This window comes from Triturus cristatus, chromosome 8 (genome assembly GCF_964204655.1).
Source record: "Triturus cristatus chromosome 8, aTriCri1.1, whole genome shotgun sequence".
Lineage (NCBI taxonomy): Eukaryota > Metazoa > Chordata > Amphibia > Caudata > Salamandridae > Triturus > Triturus cristatus.
The window spans coordinates 1168192002-1168215883 of NC_140591.1; the positions used below are offsets into that span (position 1 = coordinate 1168192002).

General features: G+C 44.3%; 1 protein-coding gene across 6 annotated transcripts in view; it reads right to left on the reverse strand.

The window, feature by feature from the left end:
- The window catches only part of INPP4A (inositol polyphosphate-4-phosphatase type I A), an 857226-nt gene that overhangs the window by 40511 nt on the left and 792833 nt on the right, over positions 1 to 23882 (reverse strand). For all 6 annotated transcript variants that reach the window (XM_085622821.1, XM_085622820.1, XM_085622817.1 and 3 more), the window contains 3 exons: positions 22049 to 22189; positions 21258 to 21355; positions 13585 to 13697 (listed from right to left, as the gene is read on the reverse strand). In XM_085622821.1, coding sequence (XP_085478947.1) covers positions 13585 to 13697; positions 21258 to 21355; positions 22049 to 22189 — 352 coding nt within the window. The remainder of the gene's footprint in view (positions 1 to 13584; positions 13698 to 21257; positions 21356 to 22048; positions 22190 to 23882) is intronic.

A 23882-nucleotide genomic window follows, 5' to 3' on the forward strand; every position in this document is an offset into this window, starting at 1 on the left:
GACTGCTTTAACCTTCCTGCTACCCACGTAACCTATAAAAAGCTGGTTCTAATTGTCAGAACTAATATCCTAGGTTCAGTATATATATAAGCTGACCGCCCTCTTGTGGTACAGCCACTAGAGCATCACTTCCTCCTTTGGAGGATGTGGTGGAGGATGAAAAAGTTACTTCATTTCGTTAGCAATCTTTCTGATAGATACTCAACCTGCAGATTTCTCATCTTCCTAATATACCAGATACCAGACTGGATCCAGAAACGTTCAGTAGCTCTCCCTCAATGGTAGAGGATACTGGCTAGGTGCTGGAAACAATGCAACTGTGATGTCATCGAAGACATAAAGCACCCATCCTGGCTTCCTAATGGCATGTTCCTATCCATTTTATCCCACAAAGCACATTTTGATGCACAAAATAATCAATTGAGATAGGGTCCTCTTTTTGACTGCTTTGCTCTTCCTGCTACTTAAGTAACCTTTGAGGAGGTGCTTCCTGGTTTGGTCTATGTAGAAGCTGACTTTGCCTCTTGGAATTCTGCCTGTGGTGTCTCTCCTCCTCCTTGGTTGGATGTGGTGGATAAAAAGAAATGAGGGCAATGGATTGACCTAGAAAGAAAGGGATTACTATGTATGACAGGAAAGCAGCTCTGGTTCAAAGTACCAACTTGTCGGGGAAAGATCATATGAATAGAGGAAGGACGGTCAGCGCCTGCAACTAATTGAAATGCCTTGCTAAAGTAATCCCTATAAGAGAAACAGTTTTTAACATCAGTAAATTTAATTGACAACTTAGAAGAGGCTCAAAAGTACAGCCCATCTGAAATGTAAACACCAAGTTTATATCCCATTATGCCTTGACAAATAGGGCAGGTGGAAATAAATTAGTCAAACTCTCTAGAAATGTCTTGAGAATAAGTGACTTAAGCAAGGACGTCTTATCTGAAAGGCAGAGAAATGCAGAAAACATTGCTAGGTATCCCTGAAAGGAACCCATAGCGTAACCCTGACCCTAGGGAAGAGCAAAATAAAGTACTTCCAACACATGGGCTTTCAAGGTATCAAGGTTTTTATAAGCACATCAAGCCACAAATCTGTTTCATCTTCCAGAATACACCGCCTCAGTGGAGCCTTGATGCACAAACAGAATCACATCCACCATTTCAGATAGCAGGTGAAAGGAGCTAGGTGACCCCACTCAATCTCCAGGCATGAATGTAGAGGCTCTGGAGGTTGGGGTGCAGCACCTGCGCCTCCGACTTTGAGAGCAGGTCCAGCATGAAAGGTAGGTGAAACAGAGGACACAGGGAGTGGTGCAGAAGGTCTGCACACCACATTCTTCAACGCCAATCTGGAACGATGAGGTGACGCACATCGTGGAGAATCTTTGTTTGCACCAGAGGAATGGAGGGTTTGGGAAGAGACGCACAATGAAAGAGAAAGTTTCACTAACTACAAAGCATCCCTCAATGCTCCCTACAATGGATACTAAAAGGTGCAGAACTTCAGGCAATGGGCACTGGCAAGAGTGGCAAAAAGATCCACTTGAGGCATGCCCCAGAGCGCAAATACATCTTGTGCTACCTTCGGATGAAGGTTTCCCTGTTGATTGGCAAAATGAAGCCTTGTCAAGCTGTCGGCCCTAACATTCAGGAATCTGGCCAGATTGTTGGTGATGAGCCAAATCCCATGCTGTTGCACCAAAGTTCGAAATCTCAGTAGTTCCCAACAGAAATGATAAGACCTCACCCCTTCCAGTTTGCTGACATACCACATTGTGGTCATATTATTAGTCAAGATTTGGACAGAGTGACTGTGAACAGAATAGAGGAAGGCTTTCAGTGCAATTCGAATCATCATCAGTTCAAGCATGTTGATGTAAAAAGGCCTGTGATCTTCAGTTCCTGCTGGTGTGCACCCCACCCTACAGCGGAGGCATATGTCATAACCATGGACACTAATTGTGAAGGGGGAATGACATCCCCTGTTAGGTTATTATCCACCGACCTTCAAGCCAGATCTGCTACAGCGTCCCAGGAGATCAGCATGGCGTCTGACATATCCAGCTGGTGCTGGAACCACGGAAGCACCACTGGACAGTTCTCATGTGCCAGCTGCATGCGTGACCAAGAGGATTCAATAAACCAGTAGACCTAGCAGGCGAAGGTCCTTCAAAACTAAAATCCCAGTTTCCTCCATCAACATTGAAATCATAACCTCAATGTAACACATCCTCTGAGGGGGCGGGAAAGTTTGAAGAAAAGATGTAGCCAGAATTTCCTCTATGAACAGAATGTGCACAGAGACGGCTTTATATGAAATTTGGGCACACTGAAAGTCCAAGTCGAACAACAGGGAAGAATGAAAAACTAGACTCCTTCGCCTCTCAAGATGAGCCGCTACTTCCGCCACCACCTTTGTGAAGACTTGAGCTGCTGATGGCATTCCAAACAGAAGTTCGGCACACTGGCAGTAAGTAAACCCAAGAGATAACAGGGAAAGGTATGTGTACGTAAATACTGATTAGTTCAGTGAAAAACCATTTGGTTTTTTAGGAAAGGCCTCACCCACCAACCTAGTTGGTGGTATGCTTCATCATCGGCCCCCACCTGAGGCACCGAGTGTACCCCAGGTGTGCTGCGATGCCTGAACTACAGCGGAGCGTTTTTTTTTGTAAGGTGAGTGTGCAGTGCAAGTGAAGTGCATGTGTAACTTAAAAACAGCTGTCCCAATGGTCTCAGATGGGGTGGCTACTGAGGCAGAAGTCACACAACTTTGTACCATGCTCTAATGCTCAGCACCACAAGCAATGTCATGGGGGTTCATAATGGACACTTGCCCATCATAATCCCTACAGAATGTGAACCCTGAACATTTAACGGGATACATTTTTAGCACTGCACACAATTTTTGTCTAAAAAATCATGATGAAATTTCTATCAGAGAAGACAGAGACCTCCGGATCCGCGTTGGTAATGCAGGGGAAAAGGGAAATGACATAATTGCGACAGGGTAAGCGGTTATGGCTCAGTGGCGTTTCCGATGCAGACACTGAGCCACTGCCTCCTATTGGAGTAGAAGAGCTATTGAAAGTTTCTGGATCAGTCTAGTGCCTGGGATATACAAAATGTGAAGAATCTGCAGGTAAAAGTATCCATCAAAAACATGATTTAGAAGGTGTTGAACTATAACTAATGTAGGCAGTGTGGTACTTTTAGAAGGAGTCACATTATATATAAAAGAATGGCCAAAACAAATGGAGGTTCAGTACACCAGCACATATTGGGAGTTAGAATGGGTATCCAGAGTATGCTGGCCCACCTATTCAGGAGAAGGGTGGGCCTGAGCTTCTTTTTAATGAGGTAGAGAAAAATGAGAACTAGGGTGTAAAATAACATGTAAAAATGAATGTCAAATTATTTTGTGTATTTTTCATGTAACTTAAAATGTAAATAGAAGCTAAGGAATATAACATGGCAAAAATGTTGATGAAAATATATATTGTGATAAGGGCTGTGAAGCCAAAACACATCTTGCACACCACTTGTTAATAAATAATTTATGGGAACCTCGGAGTGCCCACGTCCAAGTTGTTGGATCCTTGTTATAGGTTAAAGGTCAACATCTATCCCTATAACATAATGAGAGGAACTTCTCCTTTTCTGCCCATCTCTCTACCTGCGGATTTAAGAGACTTAGAAAAGCCTCCAATTAAACATATCCATATAATCTTCTGTTTATCACCCATACTTTCTTCCATCTTCCCAGCAACTGATGGCTGAAAATGTTTTAAACTTGCCTACATTTAATGCAGAGCACAATTCATCCGAGGATGGTCTGCTTCTGCACAGCCTTTCCCTTCTTCGCTTCGACATAGCCCATGAAGAGTTGGTCATACCCCCAGAACTCTTTTGCAAGGTAAAGGTAGAACGACGATGCTCATTCTGGGTCCAGATGAGTCGCTCCTCTTCTTTAGAGGGATGCAGCACAGCCTAAAAGGTAGGCAGGGTGATGAACTGGCCTACATGAAAAGGAGTGAGGACTTTCGGCAGAAAGGAAGCCCTAGTTCTGAAAACCAACCTATCTGGGCAGATGGTCAGGTATGGAGGTTTGGAAGACAAGACCTGAAGCTCACTGACCCTCCGGGCAGATGTTATTTCCACCAGGAAGGCCGTCTTGATGGTAAGAAGCCTGAGAGGATAACTGTGCAAGGGCTCTAAGGGAACGCAGATCTGGAATGTCAAGACAAGATTAAGGTCCCATTGAGGCATGATAAAGGAAAATAGGATAAGTTACTTACCTGTAATCCTAGGGGTATCCTCTTCAAAGTCATAAGCACATGAATTTTCCCGCCCATGTGAGGGACCCCGGAAACATACAACATATATGTGGAAACATATATGTAGCTCTATATATCTATCTATATCTATATCTATATATATATATATATATATATATATATATATATATATATATATATATATATATATATATATATATATATATATATATATATATATATATATATATATATATATAAAAACACAATGCAACCTTCCATAGCAATGCTGAACAAAGTTGTAAGAAATTCCCCTGTATATAAATACATTTCAATAAAAGCAGGGAGAAAATGCACATTTGAAAAACTGCTTTAATAAAACAATAGAAAACACCATCTTACAAGGAAGAATGAGAAAATATTGTCAGCACATAGGCTGCATTGCATTAAAACCTTACTGTAGAAAGCTGAAAAGCTAACCCACAGACACACACAGATAAACTGGCACCGTGCCTTTAAGGCAGCCATGACCCCTAGCTTCCCATCATGCCTCAAGGGTGACAGTTAGGTCAGTTGTTCTCTGCGGAGATCCACAGACCATAGCACAAAGATTTGATATGTATCTTGTTCACTTGCCTGGGGAGGCGGGTGGGTTGCTTATGACTTTGATAAGGATACTCCTGGAAGAGAACTAGGATTGCAGGTAAGTAACTTATCCTTCTCTTCCAGGGGATCCTCATCAATAGTCATAAGCACATGAATAGAATAGCAAGCCCATCCCCCTCATCCTGCGGGCAAGTAACCATAGTATAATCAAGATACATAGTAAACAGAAAAAGCATATAAAGACTCCAGAACCATTTAACATTGAAACAGATTCCTCAAGGAGGCCTGGTCTACTTGGGTATCCGCTCTGGAAATCCTTGACCACCTGAAGTTGAAAAAACTTAGGCTGGTTAGGCGATTTTCTATATGCCGTGATGGCTGCCAAATGCACTTTTATGGATGTATACTTCAAACCAGATTTGGCCAAGTAGAGCAGATAGGGCAAGATTACCTCTTCTTGCCCTTGAATTGGATTCCACCCATTACGCACACACCACAAGTAAAACCTTTTCCCTTTAAAGGAGTATGAGGTCCTCGTGGATGGTCTTTTTGACTCCCGCGAAATGTCCATGCAATCTGGAGGGAGGTTCAAATGTCCGTACTGCAGGACTTCAGGAGCCATGATGTCAGGCTGAGCGAGGGAAGACTGGGGTGCAGGATCTTCCTTCCCATTTTGGTCAGGAGGTCCGGCCTGCACGGGAGTCTCCAATGCGGGCGCACTGAGAGGTGAAACAGGTCCGGATACCACCATTGGCGAGGCCAGTCTGGTGCTATGAGGATCATTGTCATGCTGGATCAGATCAGTTTGGCCACAACCTTCGTAATGAGAGGGAGGGGTGAAAATGCGTATGCAAACGTCCCTGACCAGTCTATCAAAAGAGCATTCCCCCTCGTTCCCGGTCGGTAAAACCTGGATGCGAAGGAGTGGCATTTTTTGTTTTGATCGTCCGCAAGGAGGTCGATGAAGGGATGACCCCATTGATGAAAAATGTCTGCCACCACCTCGTCGTTGAGCACCCAGTCTTCTTGTTCGTCGAAGTGACGACTGAGGGCGTCTGCTCGCACGTTCTGCTCTCCCGGTAGGTGCACTGCTGTGATCGATACGTTTCTGGCTAGCAGCCAGTGCCAAAACGCCTGGGATATTAGAGACAGGGCGAGAGCATGTTCCACCTTGTTTGTTCAAGTAATACATGGTGGTTGTATTGTCCGTTTGTATTAGGATTGATTCAGACTGAATCAACAGTTGAAAAGCCTCGAGGGCTGAATGAACCGCCCGCAGTTCCAGCATGTTGATATGATCGGTCCGTTCCCTGCTGGTCCACCTGCCCTGTGTTTGCAGATGACCCAGATGTGCTCCCCATCCCTGAAGGGACGCATCCGTGATCAGGGATTGGGTTGGCAGAGTTTGATGGAATGGGACTCCCACCAGAAGATTCTTTGGTTGTAACCACCAGAGAATGGACATCTTCGCTGCTGGCGAGAGGGGAATCCTGTCGGTCCACTAACCCGAGGATTGGTCCCACTTGTCTTCCAGATCTTGTTGTAACGGTCTCATTCTCAATCTGGCGTTGGGTATGAGAAAAATACAAGAAGCCATCGACCCCAGCAGAGAAGCCACTTGTCTTACTGATGGCTGATGAGTTTGGAGGATGACGTTGCTTTTGACTCTCATTGATGACAACCTCTCCTCCGTAGGAAACACTTTGCCGAGGTCGGATAGTGGAGTGATTGGGTCGGTTGAAGAACTGATTTTTCCACGTTGACATGAAGGCCTAAGCATTGTAGGAGGCCCAGGCAGATGTGATGGTGTTCCTGCAAAATGTGGGGGAATGATCCCTTCACCAGCCAGTCGTCCAGGTATGGATACACGAACAGACCTTGGCGATGTAATGCTGCCGATACCACTGTCATACGTTTCGTGAAAACCCTCTGGGCAGACTTTAGACCGAAGGGTAAGACTTTGAACTGGGAATGTTTTGTGCCCACCATGAACCGCAGGAACCTGCGATGCCGTGGTGTGGTTCAGATGTGAAAATACGCATCTTGGAGATCCACCGAACACATCCAATCGCCTTTTCTCAGATGTGGAAATATTTGATGGAGCGCCAACATCCGGAACTTTTCCTTCTTGATGAACTTGTTCAGAGAACATAGGTCTAGAATTAGTCTGAACTTGTTCGGTTGGTCCATGTTCTGAACAAGGAAGTATCTTGAGTAGACCCCCTGTCCTCTCTGTGCAGGAGGGACCTCTTCTAAGGCCAGTTTCCTGAGAAGGGTCGACACTTCCTGAAGTAGGAGATCTAGGTGTAGCTGACTGGATTTCACCGGAGGAACCTGTCTTGGGGACGCGCAAAAATGTAGTGCGTAACCATTGTCTAGTATATTCAGCACCCACTGGTCGTTGGTGATGTTGCGCCACATTTGACTATAGTTTGAGATACTTCCTCCCACTGGAGTGTGCAACGGTGCTAGAGTAAGCAGAGACTCATTGCTTCCCTTGAGTTTTTGTTGTGGAAGAGGATTGCTGTTGGTGTCCTCCTCTTCCTATCAAGGAACAACGGCCCTGGAACTGGGAGTTGTTCTGCTTGTTTTGTGACCATTGAGGGGTTTGAACCCTCTGTTGGTAATTTTTACGATTGTAGGGCCTGTAGCATCGTCTAAATTCCTTTTTCTTTTCAAGGCCTACGGATTTCAAGGTGTCCAACACAGCCTTCATTCTAGCCATTTCCTCATCTGCATGTGATCCGAACAGTGAGGTGCCAGAAAATGGGAGATTTAAGATGCGTTGTTGCGCCTCTGGTTTCAACACAGTCAGACGCAACCAGGAAGATCTTCGTACACATACGCCATGTGCATAAGAGTGAGCCGACAAAGACACCCCATCCACCGCAGTGCTGATTATTTGGTTGGCCACCAGTGCACCCTCCTGGAGAATTTCAGAGAAATCCTGCTGGTCCTCCTTCAGGAGTTTTTCTTTGAAGCACTCCAGTGAATCCCATAAGGACCTGTCATAATGGCCCAGCAGAGCCGCAGCATTAGACACTTGAAGAGAAGACGCTGCAGAGCCGCAAGCCTTCCTCCCCCAAGAGTCTTGTGCTCTACTTTCCTTATCCAGAGGAGCTGAGAAGGAAGAAGCCACTGCGTGTGTCTTCTTTGCCGCTGCCACAATGACAGAGTCCGGTGGCGGATCCGATTTGAGGAAAAGAGGATCTGAGGCAGCAGTTCTATATTTTTTTAAGATTTGTGCAGGAGCTGCTTTAACCGATGATAGAGTAAGGAAAACGTCCATTACCGGCTCAATGATACCAGCGACCAAGGGTAGTAATGGTCTAGTCGCAGACCTCTGATGAAGGGTCTCAAAAATAATAGACGTGGTGGTCTGAGAAGCTGACATGGTGATTCCCAGCTTTTGCGCTCCTCTGGAGAGAACATCATGAAACCTGTTCCCTAGACACCCTAGAAGGAGGACTATCCGTGAGGGTGGGTGAGTAGTCCCCCTTGGATGAGTGCGTCGAAGAGGAGGACCACGATGGTGTTCACCGCCTCTTGCGCTGATTCTGAGTCGATCTGCGCTCAGGAGATCTGCCTCTGTGTTCTCTGGTCCGAGTAGTGGGGTCCTGTCCACTTCCTGCACAAGACGTTGTAAGGGTGATCTGTGCAGAGGACGGGAATAGTCCATAGGTCATTGGGCGTGACCCGCTGGTACTGTTTGCCGATGATGGAGAGGTTGGAGCCATCTGGGCGAAAGATGAATTGAAGGAGATCGCCGTCTCCTTGGAGAGCCTCCTGGTGACCTTGGAGGCTCAGGTGAGTGAACAGAAGAATTGTGTGACGTCGCAATTGTCCGGGTGAGCTCCGGATAGAATGAGAGGACTCTCTGTGACTTCTGGAACGAGATCGGCGTCTTGATGAGCGATGTGACGTCGATGGAGAATGCCTCGACGTCACCATCACTGGTGAGCCCCTTGATCATGATAGTCTCCTCGACGTCGATCTCACTTTCGATGTTGTATGATGCGATGTCGAACCCTTGGAATATACAGATTGCACCTTCGATGTTGAGCGTGTAGGAGACCTCAACGAAGAATGGATGGATGGAGAAATCCTTCTCGACGTCGCTTCCTGGTGTCTGTTCGATCCCTCTCTCGACGCTGACCGTCTGCTTGTCGCTGACAGAGACCACGTCTGATGTATTTCACATTGGGCCTCAACGACGAATGTTCCTTTGACGTCGGCGAGGATCTGGTCTTCGACATCGAACGTCGCTTGGATGACGACGGAGGTGATGATTGCCTTGCCTCTGGTGACGAGGCCTGTCTCGAGGTTGACCATCGCCTGTCTGACGTCGACGGAGACGCCTGCTTCGCCGCCGATCCCTGGTGACCCTGCGACGGCCGAACATGTCTCGACGTCGACTGCCGCCTGGTTGACGTCGACGGAGACGCTTGCTTCGACGCCGATCGCTGGTGACCCTGAGACGGCCGAACATGTCTCGATGTCGAACGCCACCTCGCTGGCGACGATGGAGAATCATGCCTCGACGTTGGGCGAGCCCGCACCAACAGAGATCTACCCCTCGACGCCGATCGCCGCCGGGTTGACGACGGCAGAGGATCTGACATACCTGTTGTCTTCGTCGACGACCGGTGTTCTCTCGACGGCGAGCCCAACGTCGATGGTCTTCTTGTCGACGTTTTCGTTGCCGATGAAGGCATTTGCGGCGCCGATATAGAGCAGATAGGAACCTTACTTCTAGATGGAGTAGTGGCTCTCTCATTCCTCCTCTTCATTGGAGACCTGCCTCTTGAATGAGATTTCCTCTTCTCAGCCAGCCCATAGAGGCGAATCCTCTCCCTGTTCTTAAGAGTTCTTTTGGACAGTAGCTGGCTATGCTGACAGGTCTTTGGATTATGATCAGAAGGAAGGCAGAGAATACAGACAGGATGGGAGTCTGTTTTAGCCTTCTTCTCGCCACAGGCAGGGCACGAGTCAAATAGAGAGGGCATTTTTGACTGGAGAATAATGCTCAACTCTCTCAAAAATAGCAGAGATATACCCCAACAACAAAAAGACGTCGAAGTAAAAAGCTTTTGACAAAAAAAGAGAAGTATTTTCTGACAGAAATCAGAAAAAAGTTAGAGCTGGGGTAACCATGGTCCTGACAGAAGGAGCCGGAAAGAACAACTGACCTAACTGTCACCCCTGAGGCCTGATGGGAAGCTAGGGGTCATGGCTGCCTTAAAGGCATGGTGCCAGTTTATCTGTGTGTTTCTGTGGGTTAGCTTTTCAGCTTTCTACAGTAAGGTTTTTATGCAATGCAGCCTATGTGCTGACAATGTTTTCTCATTCTTCCTTGTAAGATGATGTTTTCTACTGTTTTATTAAAGCAGTTTTTCAAATGTGCATTTTCTCCCTGCTTTTATTGGAATGTATTTATATACAGGGGAATTTCTTACAACATTGTTCAGCATTGCTATGGAAGGCTGCATTGTGTTTTTATATATATAGATATATATATATATATATATATAGAGCTACATATATGTTTCCACATTTATGTTGTATGTTTCCAGGGTCCCGCACATAGGCTGGAATATTCATGTGCTTATGACTATTGATGAGGATCCCCTGGAAGAGAACTTATGTTGCAAACCTTTCATGAACCTATTTACAATAGGGGATTTTAAAGAGGGTCAGGCAACTATACAAAAGCTGAAATACGAAAAAGATAACCATTTAAGGTGCCCAGAGTAGAATCCTGTTGGGCAAGGGAAAGAATAAAGAGAAGAACCTGAGAAAAGGGGTCAGAAAGGGAGTCAATCTGCTTTTCTGCACACCATGCCACAAGATTGCTCCAGTGCCAGGCATATACCATTTTGGTGAAGGGAAGCCTGACTGCCAGAATAACATTGTAGACTTTGGGCGGAAGGTTGAAGGATGTCAAATGTCGCCACTCAATCTCCACGCAAGAAGGCGGAGCTTTTGACAGGTTCGAGTGGAGAACTCTCCCCTGCTTCTGCAACAGAAGATCCTTCTGAAGGGTCAGCCTGATTGGAGGACTGATGGCCATGCTCAACAGCTCTGAGCGAGAGCGGCCTTGGAAACTCCAGCATGCAGAACTGCTGACATTGGGAATTCTTAGTGGTTGTGAACAGATCTAACCAAGGCTCTCCCCACTGCTGAAACAGACCTTGCACCACCTCCAGATGGAGATGTCATTCACGATCCACTAGGCATCTACAGCTGAGTTAGTCCGCCCAGGATTTAGAGAGGGCGCCAGGTGTTGAACCACCAGGGATATGCCCTGCAGTTCCAGTCATGCCCAGAGACACAGGGCCTCTTGACAAAGGATCCCTGACCCCACCATGCCCTGTTTGTTGCAGTACCACATGCCTGTGGTAATGTCCGTGAACATCTGCACTAGCCTTCCCTTGATGGAGGATAGAAAGGCTTTCAATGCAAGCCAGATTGCCCGGAGCTCCAGAAGGTTGATGTGGAGTCCAGGTTCAGCCGGAGACTAGAGGCCTATAATCTCCACCTCTCCAGGTTGCCACTCCCCCATCCCAGCAGAGACGTATCTGTCACTGGTGCCCGAGGAAGGGAGAGGGGTCTGCAGCTGACCCAACTGTGGTTTGTTAACCACCACTGCAGATCTTGCACAGTTCCCTCCGAGATATGGACCATGTCAGAGAGATTTACCTGATGCTGTGCTCACTGGAACTTCGGGTCCCATTGCAGAGCCCACATATGCCAGCGGACATGTGTCACAAGCGGGATGAAGGAGGCCATCAGGCTCAGCAGCCTCAGAGCCAGTCTCACCGAAATCCAGGAAAGAGGCTGAAACATCGGTATCATATCCTCGCTATTCGGGAGGATACATCTGAAATTGCACCATGTCCAGAACAGCTCCAATGAAAGGGAACATCTGAGAGAGAGTCAGGTGTGACTTTGGCACGTTGATAGTGACACCCAGCGAATGCAGGAGGTCCGTTGTAGTCTGGAGGTGGCAGATGACAGCTAGGGTGAGCTTGGCTTCAACAGCCAGTTGTCGAGATAGGGGAAGTCAGGCACCACTGATTTCAGCAGATGATCTGCAACCACTGCCATCACCCTGGTGAACACCTGAGGGGTGCTGGTGAGGCCAAAAGGGAGCAAAACGTACTGAAAGTGCTCGGGTCCACCATGCACCTCAGGTATGCCTGTGGGTAGGCAGGACTGGAATATTGAATTATGCATCCTGCAAGTCCAACGCTACCATTCAGTCTCCCACATCCAGGGCAGACTTGAGCAAGCGTGAGCATTTTTAACTTCTCCTTCCTGGGGAAGAAATTGAAGGCACAGTTCTTGGAATAGGACAAAGGCCGTAGTCCTTATTGGGTACTAGAAAGTAGCGGAGATGGCAACCACAACCTACTTCTGGTGTCGGCTCCCTTGGCCAAGAGAGGCACCACTTAATGGCAGAACAAAGATAGATGACCCTCCGTCAACCTGTCACATGCAGGTGGCTTTGGTGGGGGGGGGGGGGGGGGGGGGGGGGGAGTCTCAAAGGGGAGAGATTAGCCCCTCCAAACATTCTGTAGAACCCAATGGTCTGATGTAATAGACCGCCAGTGGCGCAAATGATGGCGGGTCCTGCTGCCTACTGGGTGCCCATAATGATAAGGGGGCAGACTATAAGGGCTTGGAGGCTGCCGGGAGGGTGGTGGACTGGCCCAACCTCTGGCTGCCAGACCCCCAAGGTCCGTGGGTACCACATCCTTGGCCACATCGAGGCTGCGAAGCTAGCACGCCATGGTGGCTGGGTGGGCAAAGACATGACTGGAAGCTCCTTCTGTGGCCACGAAAGGCGGATTGGGGATGGCGAGGAGCCAAGGAAAGGTCCAATGACCTGGACGTAGCCCTGCTGTCCTTAAAGTGCTCTAGTGCTGAATCGACTTGGTATCAGAAGAGACGGAAGCCATCAAAGGGCATGTCCATATGTGACACTTGGACATCCCCACCCTCCTCACCACCGTTGCAAAATACCCGCCCTTCTCTTTAGCCACGGTAGGGGGAGAAAACTGGTTTATACTAAGGCTACAAACTTTTGCCCGGTAACTCCTAAGTCGTTGCCTCTCCACATACTGTCCAGACCAAAACGCCCCAACTTCTCTTGGCACCAGATGCTTCAAATATGTTGAAACAGTTGAATCCAGCTCTAACTCATAATCTCCAGCAATGAACGTGGAAATACAAGGGGAAGGGCCTCCTCCACCTTGCCACTTCAAAGGCTAGCCTGAATAACCACTCATGCAACTGTTCTACAAGGTACTCCAAATAATACTGTTTACTCAAATTCTGAAGTTATATCAAGTAGTCTAAAATAAATGATGTACTCTACTGCAAGCTGAACGAATTGCTTTGAGCAAAGTTCATTGCAGCGACCATTGTATTTCAGAGACTATCATGTTTTAGCAAAAAGAAAATATAAATTAAAAAGAATTGTCTCCTCCAACATCTTGTACTTGTACACGTACTGAATCAGTAAAGGCAGGGAATAACTAGGAGTATAATCCAAAACAGGACTGCTGGAAGTTCAACATTATAGACGGAATGGTAAATGGGATTTTTTTTAAAGTAAACTGGAGTATGAAGTGCTAATATTTGGCCCTTCTGGAACGAAAAGAAAGTGACAGAATAAAATAAGTTTTCAAGAATCCAAATACCTCAGCAGCTTGCCAAAGAATGTCCACGTTCTTGTTCTTCCGAGCTTGAACATTTTGTCCCAGGAATCTCAGAAGTTCAGGCAGGCAGGTCTGGCTACGAGATCGAGGCAGGCCTAGCAATAATACCATACATAATGGTTAATTAGACAAAAACAGTAACACATAACTCAACAGAAAACATAACAGCCAGCGTTCATCCTGTAGCACTCAGAATAAACCAAGTGCACAGCCTGTGACTCTGTGTGTATTTGAAAAGGTTTGAGGTCATGAAGCATTAGGAACATAACAAGTTCTTCAGACAACTAAAACAGTTGAGGCAATCATCACAACACTTTTACTTACAGCGTTGGTTTAGGTTTTAAGTAAAATGGGCTTAGGTGTGTGAAAGTGGAAGTCCTAAAATTGAAAAAGAGCAAAGAGTTTTGTTCCTACCTTCCTCATGTTATTTGATCTTGAAAGATATCTTTCACCAGTGTCCAGGTATCATATTTCCTCACAGATCTTTGGCCACATTAAAAAAGGCGACTGTTGTAATGAAGTCCATCCCAGCAACGGTGAATAACCTTTCATTCTCAAGAGGGGCAGTACTAGCAGACATCAACTGTCTCCACAACTTCTACAACTGACTGTGACAGAATGTTGTGTCCAGAATGTTCTAAGGAACACTGAGGTAGGTAGACAGAGCACAATGGGGAGAACGGGCTTTACAGGCCTGGAAGAATATGTGGGCATGATTACAATGAGAGAATATAACAGGACCCCAGAGAAAGGCTACATTTAAAAATAGTGTGACATGTAATAGTCCTAAGGTACCCTACACACATGGAAATATGCAAAGTTCAGAGAATGCAGGCCACAAAAAACATACAAGGTTGGCAAGCGTTTTCCACAGAAGTCTTTATACAAATTCCCGTATTATGATGTTCCGGGTATCAGTCTGATGGCTGCATTAAGAGGAAGGCAGTTGGAGCAATAATGTCGGGGGGTATAAACTGCCGCTTCCGACAAGATTCAAGATCCCGCCAGGGCAGCGGTCGGACTCCCATTACTACAATGGAAGCAGTGCCTGCGCAGGTACAGCCGTAGGGATTAGGATGGCCCTTTCCAACTGCTATGAATAGGTAGACGGAAAAAGACTTTAGGGGCCCAATACAGGGCCCCCGCGGGCCATTGCCCAGTGGCCTAGAGGGCACATGTAGTGCCCCTCCAAACATCCCTATGCCAGGCACAATAGGGTGCCTGGCACACGGTTCATGGATGTTTACAGAGTACCTACTGCGGCTTGTGCTACAGCCTTTTTCCTGGGCTGCAGCACAAGCCGCAGTAGAAAAAAGCATTTTAAGACTGCCTGCACGGTGGTCGTATCCTAATAGGGCAGGTAGGACTGTTGACTCATTATTGGACGGTTCCTGCCCGAAATGAAGACGGTCGGCAGTTTGACTGACCGCCATCGTAATAAGGCCCAAAATCTTGTTGCCAGCTGGGTTTTTTTTTTCAGACATCCTGCTCTGTGGTATCTTAGGGACCCAGTTTGTTCTTATCAATTATGACTCTGGCAGTTGCTATGAAGCTATTGAATTATCCATTTGCCCACAATTAGCTGTTATTTAATTTCACCACACTTTTCTTCACTTCAAACAATTTTAAATGGTTAAGAAATATTGAAATATTAAAATATTTATTATAGAAGAGCCCTTGTTTCTAGTCTCAGACCCCATCCGCATCCTTCCACTGCACTTTTTTACACACTTTAAACTGGTTGCAGTATGCATATTTTCTCTGATTCACCTTCCCTCTTTCACCTATGTAGGCCCTATCTAGTTTAGCAGTCGCCTGACTGTCAAGCCAGGCTGGAATGAACTTGGTGCCTGCGTTCATATTCTTTAGGGGGATAAAATGGAGAAACCACGTGATGGAGTTGGTAGTAGTGCAGTAGCCCAGATCACCTCTAAAATGGCATTTATTTTCTAGACTTCTGTTCACATATATCAACTGCCAACACCTTTTGACCATCCTGGTTATACTTTGTACCAGGCCACTTACTTTCAGATAGTATTAATCAAGTCTAGGGTGTCTTACCAACATTTCTTGTAGGAAGACCTTCACATGCTATCTGATGTCAAATGGACCCCAGTGTTGATGATAAACTCTTCAGGAATCCCTTAATCAGCACATACCTCTATTTAGAAATGTATCAAGTCATTGTCATGTTTTGGGAGATCAACGTGGTACCTGCCCATCTTGTGTGATAATCAACAAGCACCAGAGCATAAATCCCAACCCCACTCAAAGTTCCAATGATGTCTAGTGCCACCTTACTTCAAGATTTGTTAGCGAGGAATTCTAGGCCACATTTACTTTGCCACAGGCTATCTGAAGTACATTGTTTTCAGTTCAGCTTAAGAATCCATACTTGCCACAAATACTGCACTTTAAGCCTATTTTTTTAAAGCTCTTTCCTATGTGTCCCTCATGGCCTAATTCTACATTTTGTTCCTTAATGTTCCAGGTGGTATTAACCTTCTGCAACGAAACAATTTCCCACCTGTAAGGTTAATTTAATGTCTTACATACCTAAAAGGTCAGTTGGCATCCACTACACACTCATTTTTTAACAGTTTTAAACATAGTGTCTGTAGATGAACCATTTTCCCATTCCTTCACATTGATCCCTTGTCGCACAAGAGAAAGCACAACTTCACCAACACCATTGACTGTATCACCTAAAGCAAACTCCGGCATATGAGAAAGGCAGTCAGCTGCTAGAAGCCTAAGCCCAAGTAGGCACTCTATCATGAAATAAAAACTATAAAATTCTAGATCAAGAAATCCCCTAGCCACATCGGGGGGGGGGGGGTTGTGCTATAATCCCATGCTGGTAAAAGTTAAAAGTAAGGGTTTGTGGTGTGTGCACTACAAACGTGATGCCCCAGAGTGGAAACTTCAAGTGGCATTTAGTGCCAGTGCTTCACCTTTCACCACTGTTTAGTTCTTATTGGCACCCTTCAAAGACTTTGAGGCAAAAGCGATTATGCTTTCCTTCAGCTAACTGCAATAGGGCCATGTCTAGACAGTTACTACTTGCATTAGTGCCTTAGTATGAGAACAGTGTGTCCAGATGTGTGAAACCTTCCTAGTGTGGGGGCCTCTCAGATTTGTTTGATTTTCTCAAAAGCTTTCTGGGAACTATTAGACCATATGCAACCCCTTTTTGGAAGAGAGCTCCTAAAGGTCCCATGACCGTGGTGAAGTTGGTAACAAATTCAGAGTAGTATTCTTATAAACCCAGGAAGGATTTGAGCTCCTCTTTGATTTCAGCAGAAGGTGCTTCTTTGACCGTCACAACTCGGTCAACATTTGGTCTTACTCCATCCTTACAAGGGGTGTGTTCCCTAAGTAGGTTGTGGATTCAATATCTAGTTGACACTTATTTTTATTTTAACTGTTAGCCCTGAGTTTCTCCACCCGCCTAAAAAGTTCAGTGTGTTGTTCCGTTGTGTTGTTCCGTGTCACCATTGTAGATCTGAATATCGTCCTGAAAGAACAAGATTTTTGGGAGTCCTTCTGCAAAATAAACTGGAAAAGATGCCATGAGAGCCAACCGTAAGAAATCCTCTTGAATATAAAGGCTCCTAAAGGAGATATAAATGAGGGAAGGCCTTGAGTTTGCAAGTAAGGCTATCTTCTAATAACCCAAGGATAGATTTAATATGCGAAAGCCTGAGGCTCTCCACATGTTACTTAGGGCTACATGTATCAAAAATCTATTTTACATTCCTTAAAAAGCAAATTTTAGGTAATCGTTATTTAAGGAATGCAAAATGGCATGTAGGAAAATAGCAATTACCAAATAGCGAATTCAATAGATTCACAATTGGGGAATCACTATTAGGTACTACTACTCCGTGTGTTCCTATAGGCTTAAAGGTTCATAGGTGCGAATGGTTTTGCATTAGCCAATTTGTGGTTACCTAATTAGTAATTGCAAATTAGGTAATGCAAAACCAAGGGTGCCGGGGGGCCTCAGTCCCCTCTGAGCACCCCAAAACAAATGTGCACATGTAAAGCGCACACATGCCCTAGGGGGCATGTGTGCCCTACATGGCACTTTAAAAAATGCATTTCTATGTATTTTTAAAAAGTTGCACATGGTTACTATTGACTTGGAGTCAACTGTAATAGCATTTCCTAAATGCAAAGTTTGCATTTAGAAAATGCTTGGTACATGTGCTTACAGAATCACAAATTGCGATTCCCTATTTGCATTTACAATTTTAGGTAATCGCAAAAAATGGAGATTACCTAAAATTGCGATTACAAGGCCTTTCATACATATTGAAAGGCTATTTTGCATTCGCAAACAGCCAAAATTACCAATCCGCACAGTTTGCAAATACAAAATTGTCTGATACATGTGGCCCCAAATATTTTAGCAGTGTTGGGCAGGAAATAATTGTCCACCCATATTCTAGCACTTAGGACTCTCAAAACAACGCAAATGCCCCCACCTGCCTTGGTACCTAAAACAATAGGAGAAAGCAATTCAGATCATTCAATTTTCTCAATTCTTGATGTAATTATGATGTATTTGAGTCCCTCTAGATGGGCGTCAGGAGAAATAAAAATAATTGGTTTTGTTTTCAAAAAGATTTAGACAAGCATTTCTTTGTCAACCACGGTGTAGAGGACACTAACAGTGCTACAATTTAAAGTTATTTTCCCTTTAGAGGGTTCAGCTCTTTGCCCTTATCTTTGATTTTGAAAACCATCTCATTTGTCCTTTTCTTCTAAGCATTTGATGGTGTTTACTTACTTGGCCTGAACTCCTCAACAGGCCAGAGTGAAATGCCCTTTCTTTCCACATTTCCTACACACACAAACACACACATATACACAGGGTTTTCGCTAAAAAAGGCTGGACTGTTTGCTAGATGGCATACATTACCATAACTAAAACATTTACATTACATTTGCAAACTCTACAAATAAGACTTGTGATTACTTGTGGATACTTTGTCTGCAATGCAGCAAATATCTTAAATCAATCAGTAAATTTGTAGAGCGCTGGCAGGGTCAAGCTCATTAGCCGAATAGCCAGGTCTTCAGGAACTTTCAGAACGCTGCAAGAGATGGGGAGGTCCGCAGATGATAGGGCAGCTCGCTATATATCTTCGCTGCTAGGTAGGAGATGCATCTTGTTTTATTGTGCAAATCTGTTGCTTCAATTACATCTTAATTTTCCTTGGCACCATCCACTGTGTATTTGATTCCCTCAGGTATCACTATTGCTTTCTTCAGGCCTGTTTTTTTTCTGCATACCAGGGTTGTTTTTGTACATCTGACAAACTGGTACCTAATAAGGCAGTCATAGAGTCCACCAAACTGACAAGCATTGCCTTTAACATGATAATACAACTTGATGCTTTTTGTTTGCATTCTCCCAAAAGATTTAAGTTGCTCTACCGCTACATTGATTCTCCTATCAACATTATCTTCTGATTTTTTAAATGTAGCTTTAAATATCTCTCTTGGTTCCTCCGCTCCCTTGTCTTACACAGGCTCAGGGAGGTTTTTGTACACTTTACATTCATCTACCCCAAGCTATGCAGTAAAACATGATGTTTTCTGTTTTCTCAGAGGGGACAACTTCTCCACACTAACTGCAATCATGTACAACTCAAAAACTTGAACCCAGTGTTTTCATGGTAAACGTGGTCCCCCTAACTAATTTTGGAAAGGTTGGGGTTGGGACATACTGGCTGCTGTCATTTTGGTCAATATAAATAAGTAAATGTTCAATAACAAAAGAGAATGTATTAAAATGGCATACAAGGTAATGTTGCAGAGAGTCTTAGATGGAGGCAGGGGATCCAAATGGAATAAAAGGAATATCCTGTATCAAAGAGACACCAAGTGCCAGTACGAACTACTGCATGGGCGCAGGAGAAAAAAATAAACTACAAAAAACATAACACATAACTAAAATAACCCATAAGAAACCACGTCAATGCTCAACTAGTCTAAGTTTTCTTTCCTTTATTTTCCCTATTCTTTGACTGTGACTCCGCAAGTTGCAAAGACAGAGTTCAGTTTCTTGTGGTACTCTACGTTGAAAGTAAAAACTTTTATGGTAACTGCAGTAAAAGTGCTTGCACAGACTTAAGGTCTTATTGGCGTGGTATGAGTAGAACTGGGTGAGCCATCAAATTAACAGGGAGAGCTGAGCAAAGAGTCTGGGTAAGTGGTAAGCCCTGAAAATATTTGGCTTGATAATCATGCAACAAACTTTATGTTTGAATATGGTAAGTTATCTTCAAAATTAAAAAAGCATATTTCTTTAACACACTGAAGAGTTTCACCTTAGTACATCATGTTATATCTCTCTATCGAAAAGTATTTATTAAGAATGATCGTTTTTAAACAGAAATCAGAAACATTCCTGCCCCCACTGTGATGATAATGCTATTATCAACTCAACTGTCATGTGTAACCTACATGTGGCCACCTAGATTCTTATTAGACATAGAGCAACACTGTAGTTTATTAAATCAAACACAAGAGAGGTGTTTGTACAGAGAACAACCTGAAATCCCATTTTTGAAGGTGTTTTGATGCGTCATAATTAATAAAAAAAAGAAGGCTCTGCAACCAAGAGTTTGCCTAGGATCACACAACTTAGTCAAGCAAGCAAGCTGGGATTGGTTCCAGAGTTTCCATTTTCACACTTTGTAATCCAGCCACTAGATGGGTATCTCTGATAGCAAAGGTATTGCTTTGGCCTTAATGCTTGGAAGATGAGATTCGAGCATGGCTGACAGACGAAATCCACTTTTTTTAGGGCAATTTTACTTACCACAAACCTTGCCCACAGACATAAAATGAGAACAAAATGTCTGTGGTGGAACGTTCTAATGAACTCTGAGGTAAGCAGACAGGGCATAATAGGGAAAAGGGTAAGAGAAAAAAGGGCTGAAAAGGACTGTAAGAATTTGTAGCTACATGTTTTTCTATTTGAAAATATTTCAAAGAAATGCTTAACAATGACAACAATGCTGGAGCTTTTCTGGGAGTTGCTGCTTTTAAAGTACACTGGCCGAGAAAAACCCTGCTATTAAAGGATGACAAGATACTCATGGATACAAGGTAGGAACATTCAGCACAACCAAAGAGCTGTAGGGAAGATCTCTCTGAGATGTATCATAAAGGTATCCAAGGCAAGGCTTCCTCTAGGTCCACCTGTCAAAGAAGTACTGGAGAATGATTACTCCACATCAATATGGTCAGCAGATTTTAATCTTAAAACCACTCGATTCATAGCTACAGACACTTCATTCTTTCGGAAGTGCTTTTAAATTAGGAGATCCAGCATGTTGGCAACTAAGTGCCGAAGTCTGCATTTCTCTGGACTGCACTGTTTCCTTCAGGGAAAAGACTTGTGTTCTGCACAGTCCCTAGGAAACTAACATATATCTTCAATCTGAATTTTGAGAGTGGAATCAGTAGCCCTATTTGAATTTTAGGCAGACTGGTCTTTTACAACCAAGCGAAACAAACCCCTTAGCTTCCAAATTAAAAACTGAACCACATGGCAAGAGCATACGTTCCATGATTTCAAGACAAACACCTATTAGTAAATATAATTTATTTTAATAAACATGTCAATAACTACTTACAGTCATCGGGTAAGACTTCTTTGAACTGCTCATAATAGGAGTTTAACCGCACTAAACTCTCCATGTTAATGATTTCTTGTAACGATGTATCCCCAAACCTGAACAATGATAAAAAGATAAAGTTCTGCATTTTAAAAGTAGCAATGTTTTCCATGACTTCAAATGAATTGGATCATTCAACACTCTAAACGATTCTAAAGTGCCAGAGAGGTGGCGGTGTGCCTGTTTCACAATCTTGGGTCCACAAGTATCAGAGATGCTCATACTGTCATTACTGGCAGTCAAAACCAAAACAATATTTTCTCAATTAATTAAAAATCTCCTTTGATATTTTAAGTATATCTTTTTGTTCTAAAGAGCACAGTCAGATGGAGACAGGAAATAAAATTAGACTATCCACCAAAAAAGTATTACTTTTCAGTTTTGTCACTTCTGCTTAAAGGTTTTGTTTTTAGACACTGACAGCATTCTGCAGAAATCTACAAGTGTGGGATGCAAGGAGTACAAAACTGAGATACAGAAATGAAAAACTAGGTAAAAGGTCACTGGTCCTGTGAGGTGAAATGGTGATGTATTGTTAGAATTTTTAATGGTATATTTTCTCTTAGGAAACAGCATTATAAATTCCTTGTTTTCCACTTCCTAGATTACATAATATCATTTAAAATATGAAAAAAACTTTGTTAATAATACATTTTTAAACAATCTCAAAACAATATTTTGGATACAATTCTAAAGTTGCTACTTCATGGCAGTGCCACGATATGAATCTCTGTTTGCTCAATACATACTTTTCTGCTAAGGTCTGCTGTTCATTGATCCCCACGTTGAAGAGAACAGGCTGAACTCTCAGAAGCATGCCACTCTGAATCTCTCTTGGCAAGGTGTCAAACAAGACGCCTGGCAGTGGAATTCGGACATTAAACCCATCTCTTCAAAGAAGACAGAAAAAATCACAATTAAATACTATTCCAGCATATAATATCAGTAGACTCCTTCCCTCAATACCAGCCGGACAAACTTAGGAATTCATCTTGATAGTCATTACTTCATCATAGCAAATTCTTTGATCACTGACTTTCTTATTTATGTAAGGGCTTCCATCATACAGAAGTCTCCGAGGAAGTGCTTTAACCATACAATCCACAAACTGATACTAAATAATGTCGGTGGTTGAAAGACATCTGAATTCATAACAGCACAAGAGGATACACAGTGACCTGGTAAGGAAGTGGGTTAATAATTGGGGTGGGTGTCAGTCCACCACAAGGAATAAGTCTACATACTTGTCAGGGTAAAACACAGTTTTTTGTATTGTTTATTTTAAACATATTTATATTGGCATTCGGCATGATAGCAGTTAGACATGTACAGTTACAGCATTGCATACAACACCCTTCCAAGCACAACCTAGTGTATAAATAATAGACATCTTCGAGCATCTTGTGTACATTCATGCCCCCCAATACATGCACCAACACAATGCATGGAGCACCAGTGGAGCCCGTTATCTGTAGGTTAACCGTTGGGGAGTGCGCCAATGCAATGTGCTATCCAGTCTTTGTGTATCTACGTTTTTAACAAGTTCCAACCTTGTTTGGGAAGGAGCTTCTGAGGGGATGCCTACTGTAAGGAACTTACCCAAGTTAACTTTCAACTAAGTAGTGCAGGGTGGCCAAAATAATCTGATGATCTAGAAATGACATGAGTGGGCCCAGTGTATGGGGCGGGCGGGGTCCGGGGTCTTGTCTCAGCAGTATGCTTGACTTAAAGCTTTTCCACCCTGATCATGTTTGTGTGTGGGGGTGCGGCTAGGTGGGTAGATGATTTCCATACCCAATTCTAATTTAAAGGTGTGCCAAATTTCTCAGGATCTTCAACAGGAGTCTTTCCTCATACCAGTCTCCTCATCTATAAGTGTGTGCCCTCGTCTGCCCAGATCTTACCCTGACCCCTGCATCATCAACGAAATCGCGCTCCGGGTGCTCCCAGGCATCGAGGACCTCCCTCCACTGCTCCGCTATGGGGCGCCGGCGCAACCCCCATTATACCTGTCTAAGTAGGACCAATCCCTCTGCCCCAGCCCATTGAGTCACATCTCTCACCTCGGTTCCCACCACGGGCCCACCAATGGACATACAGGCTATTGCTATCCTCCTCCTGGCCAGTACCAAGGCAAGATCAATAAACCTGTCCCCAATGTTTCATTTGGGTGGTCGAGGAAAAAGTACCAGGAGACAGACCTCAACAGGGGAGTCAAGTGTGCGTCCCAATGCGGCACCCACCCCCACAAATACCTTGTTCCAGAACCGACGCAATGTGGTGCATGCCCAGGTCATGTGTACAAAATCTGCATCACTATAATTGCAACTTGGGCAACAGCGGGATCCACCAACATAGACAACTTGGATTTTTTTTTGTGGGGTGTCATGTGGGTCATATGTAAGTAATTAAACTGTGTGTATTTTAATCTTGTGTTTCTTGAGACACTCTTAGGGTAAGCCAAAACTCTATTCCATTATGAGTCAGAGATGTCCCTATCCAAAGCTGTGTCCCACCGCCGGCGCAACTTTGACAAAGGTTTGCAAGTCCTCTCTGACAACGAGCTATAGAACCACTTCACCA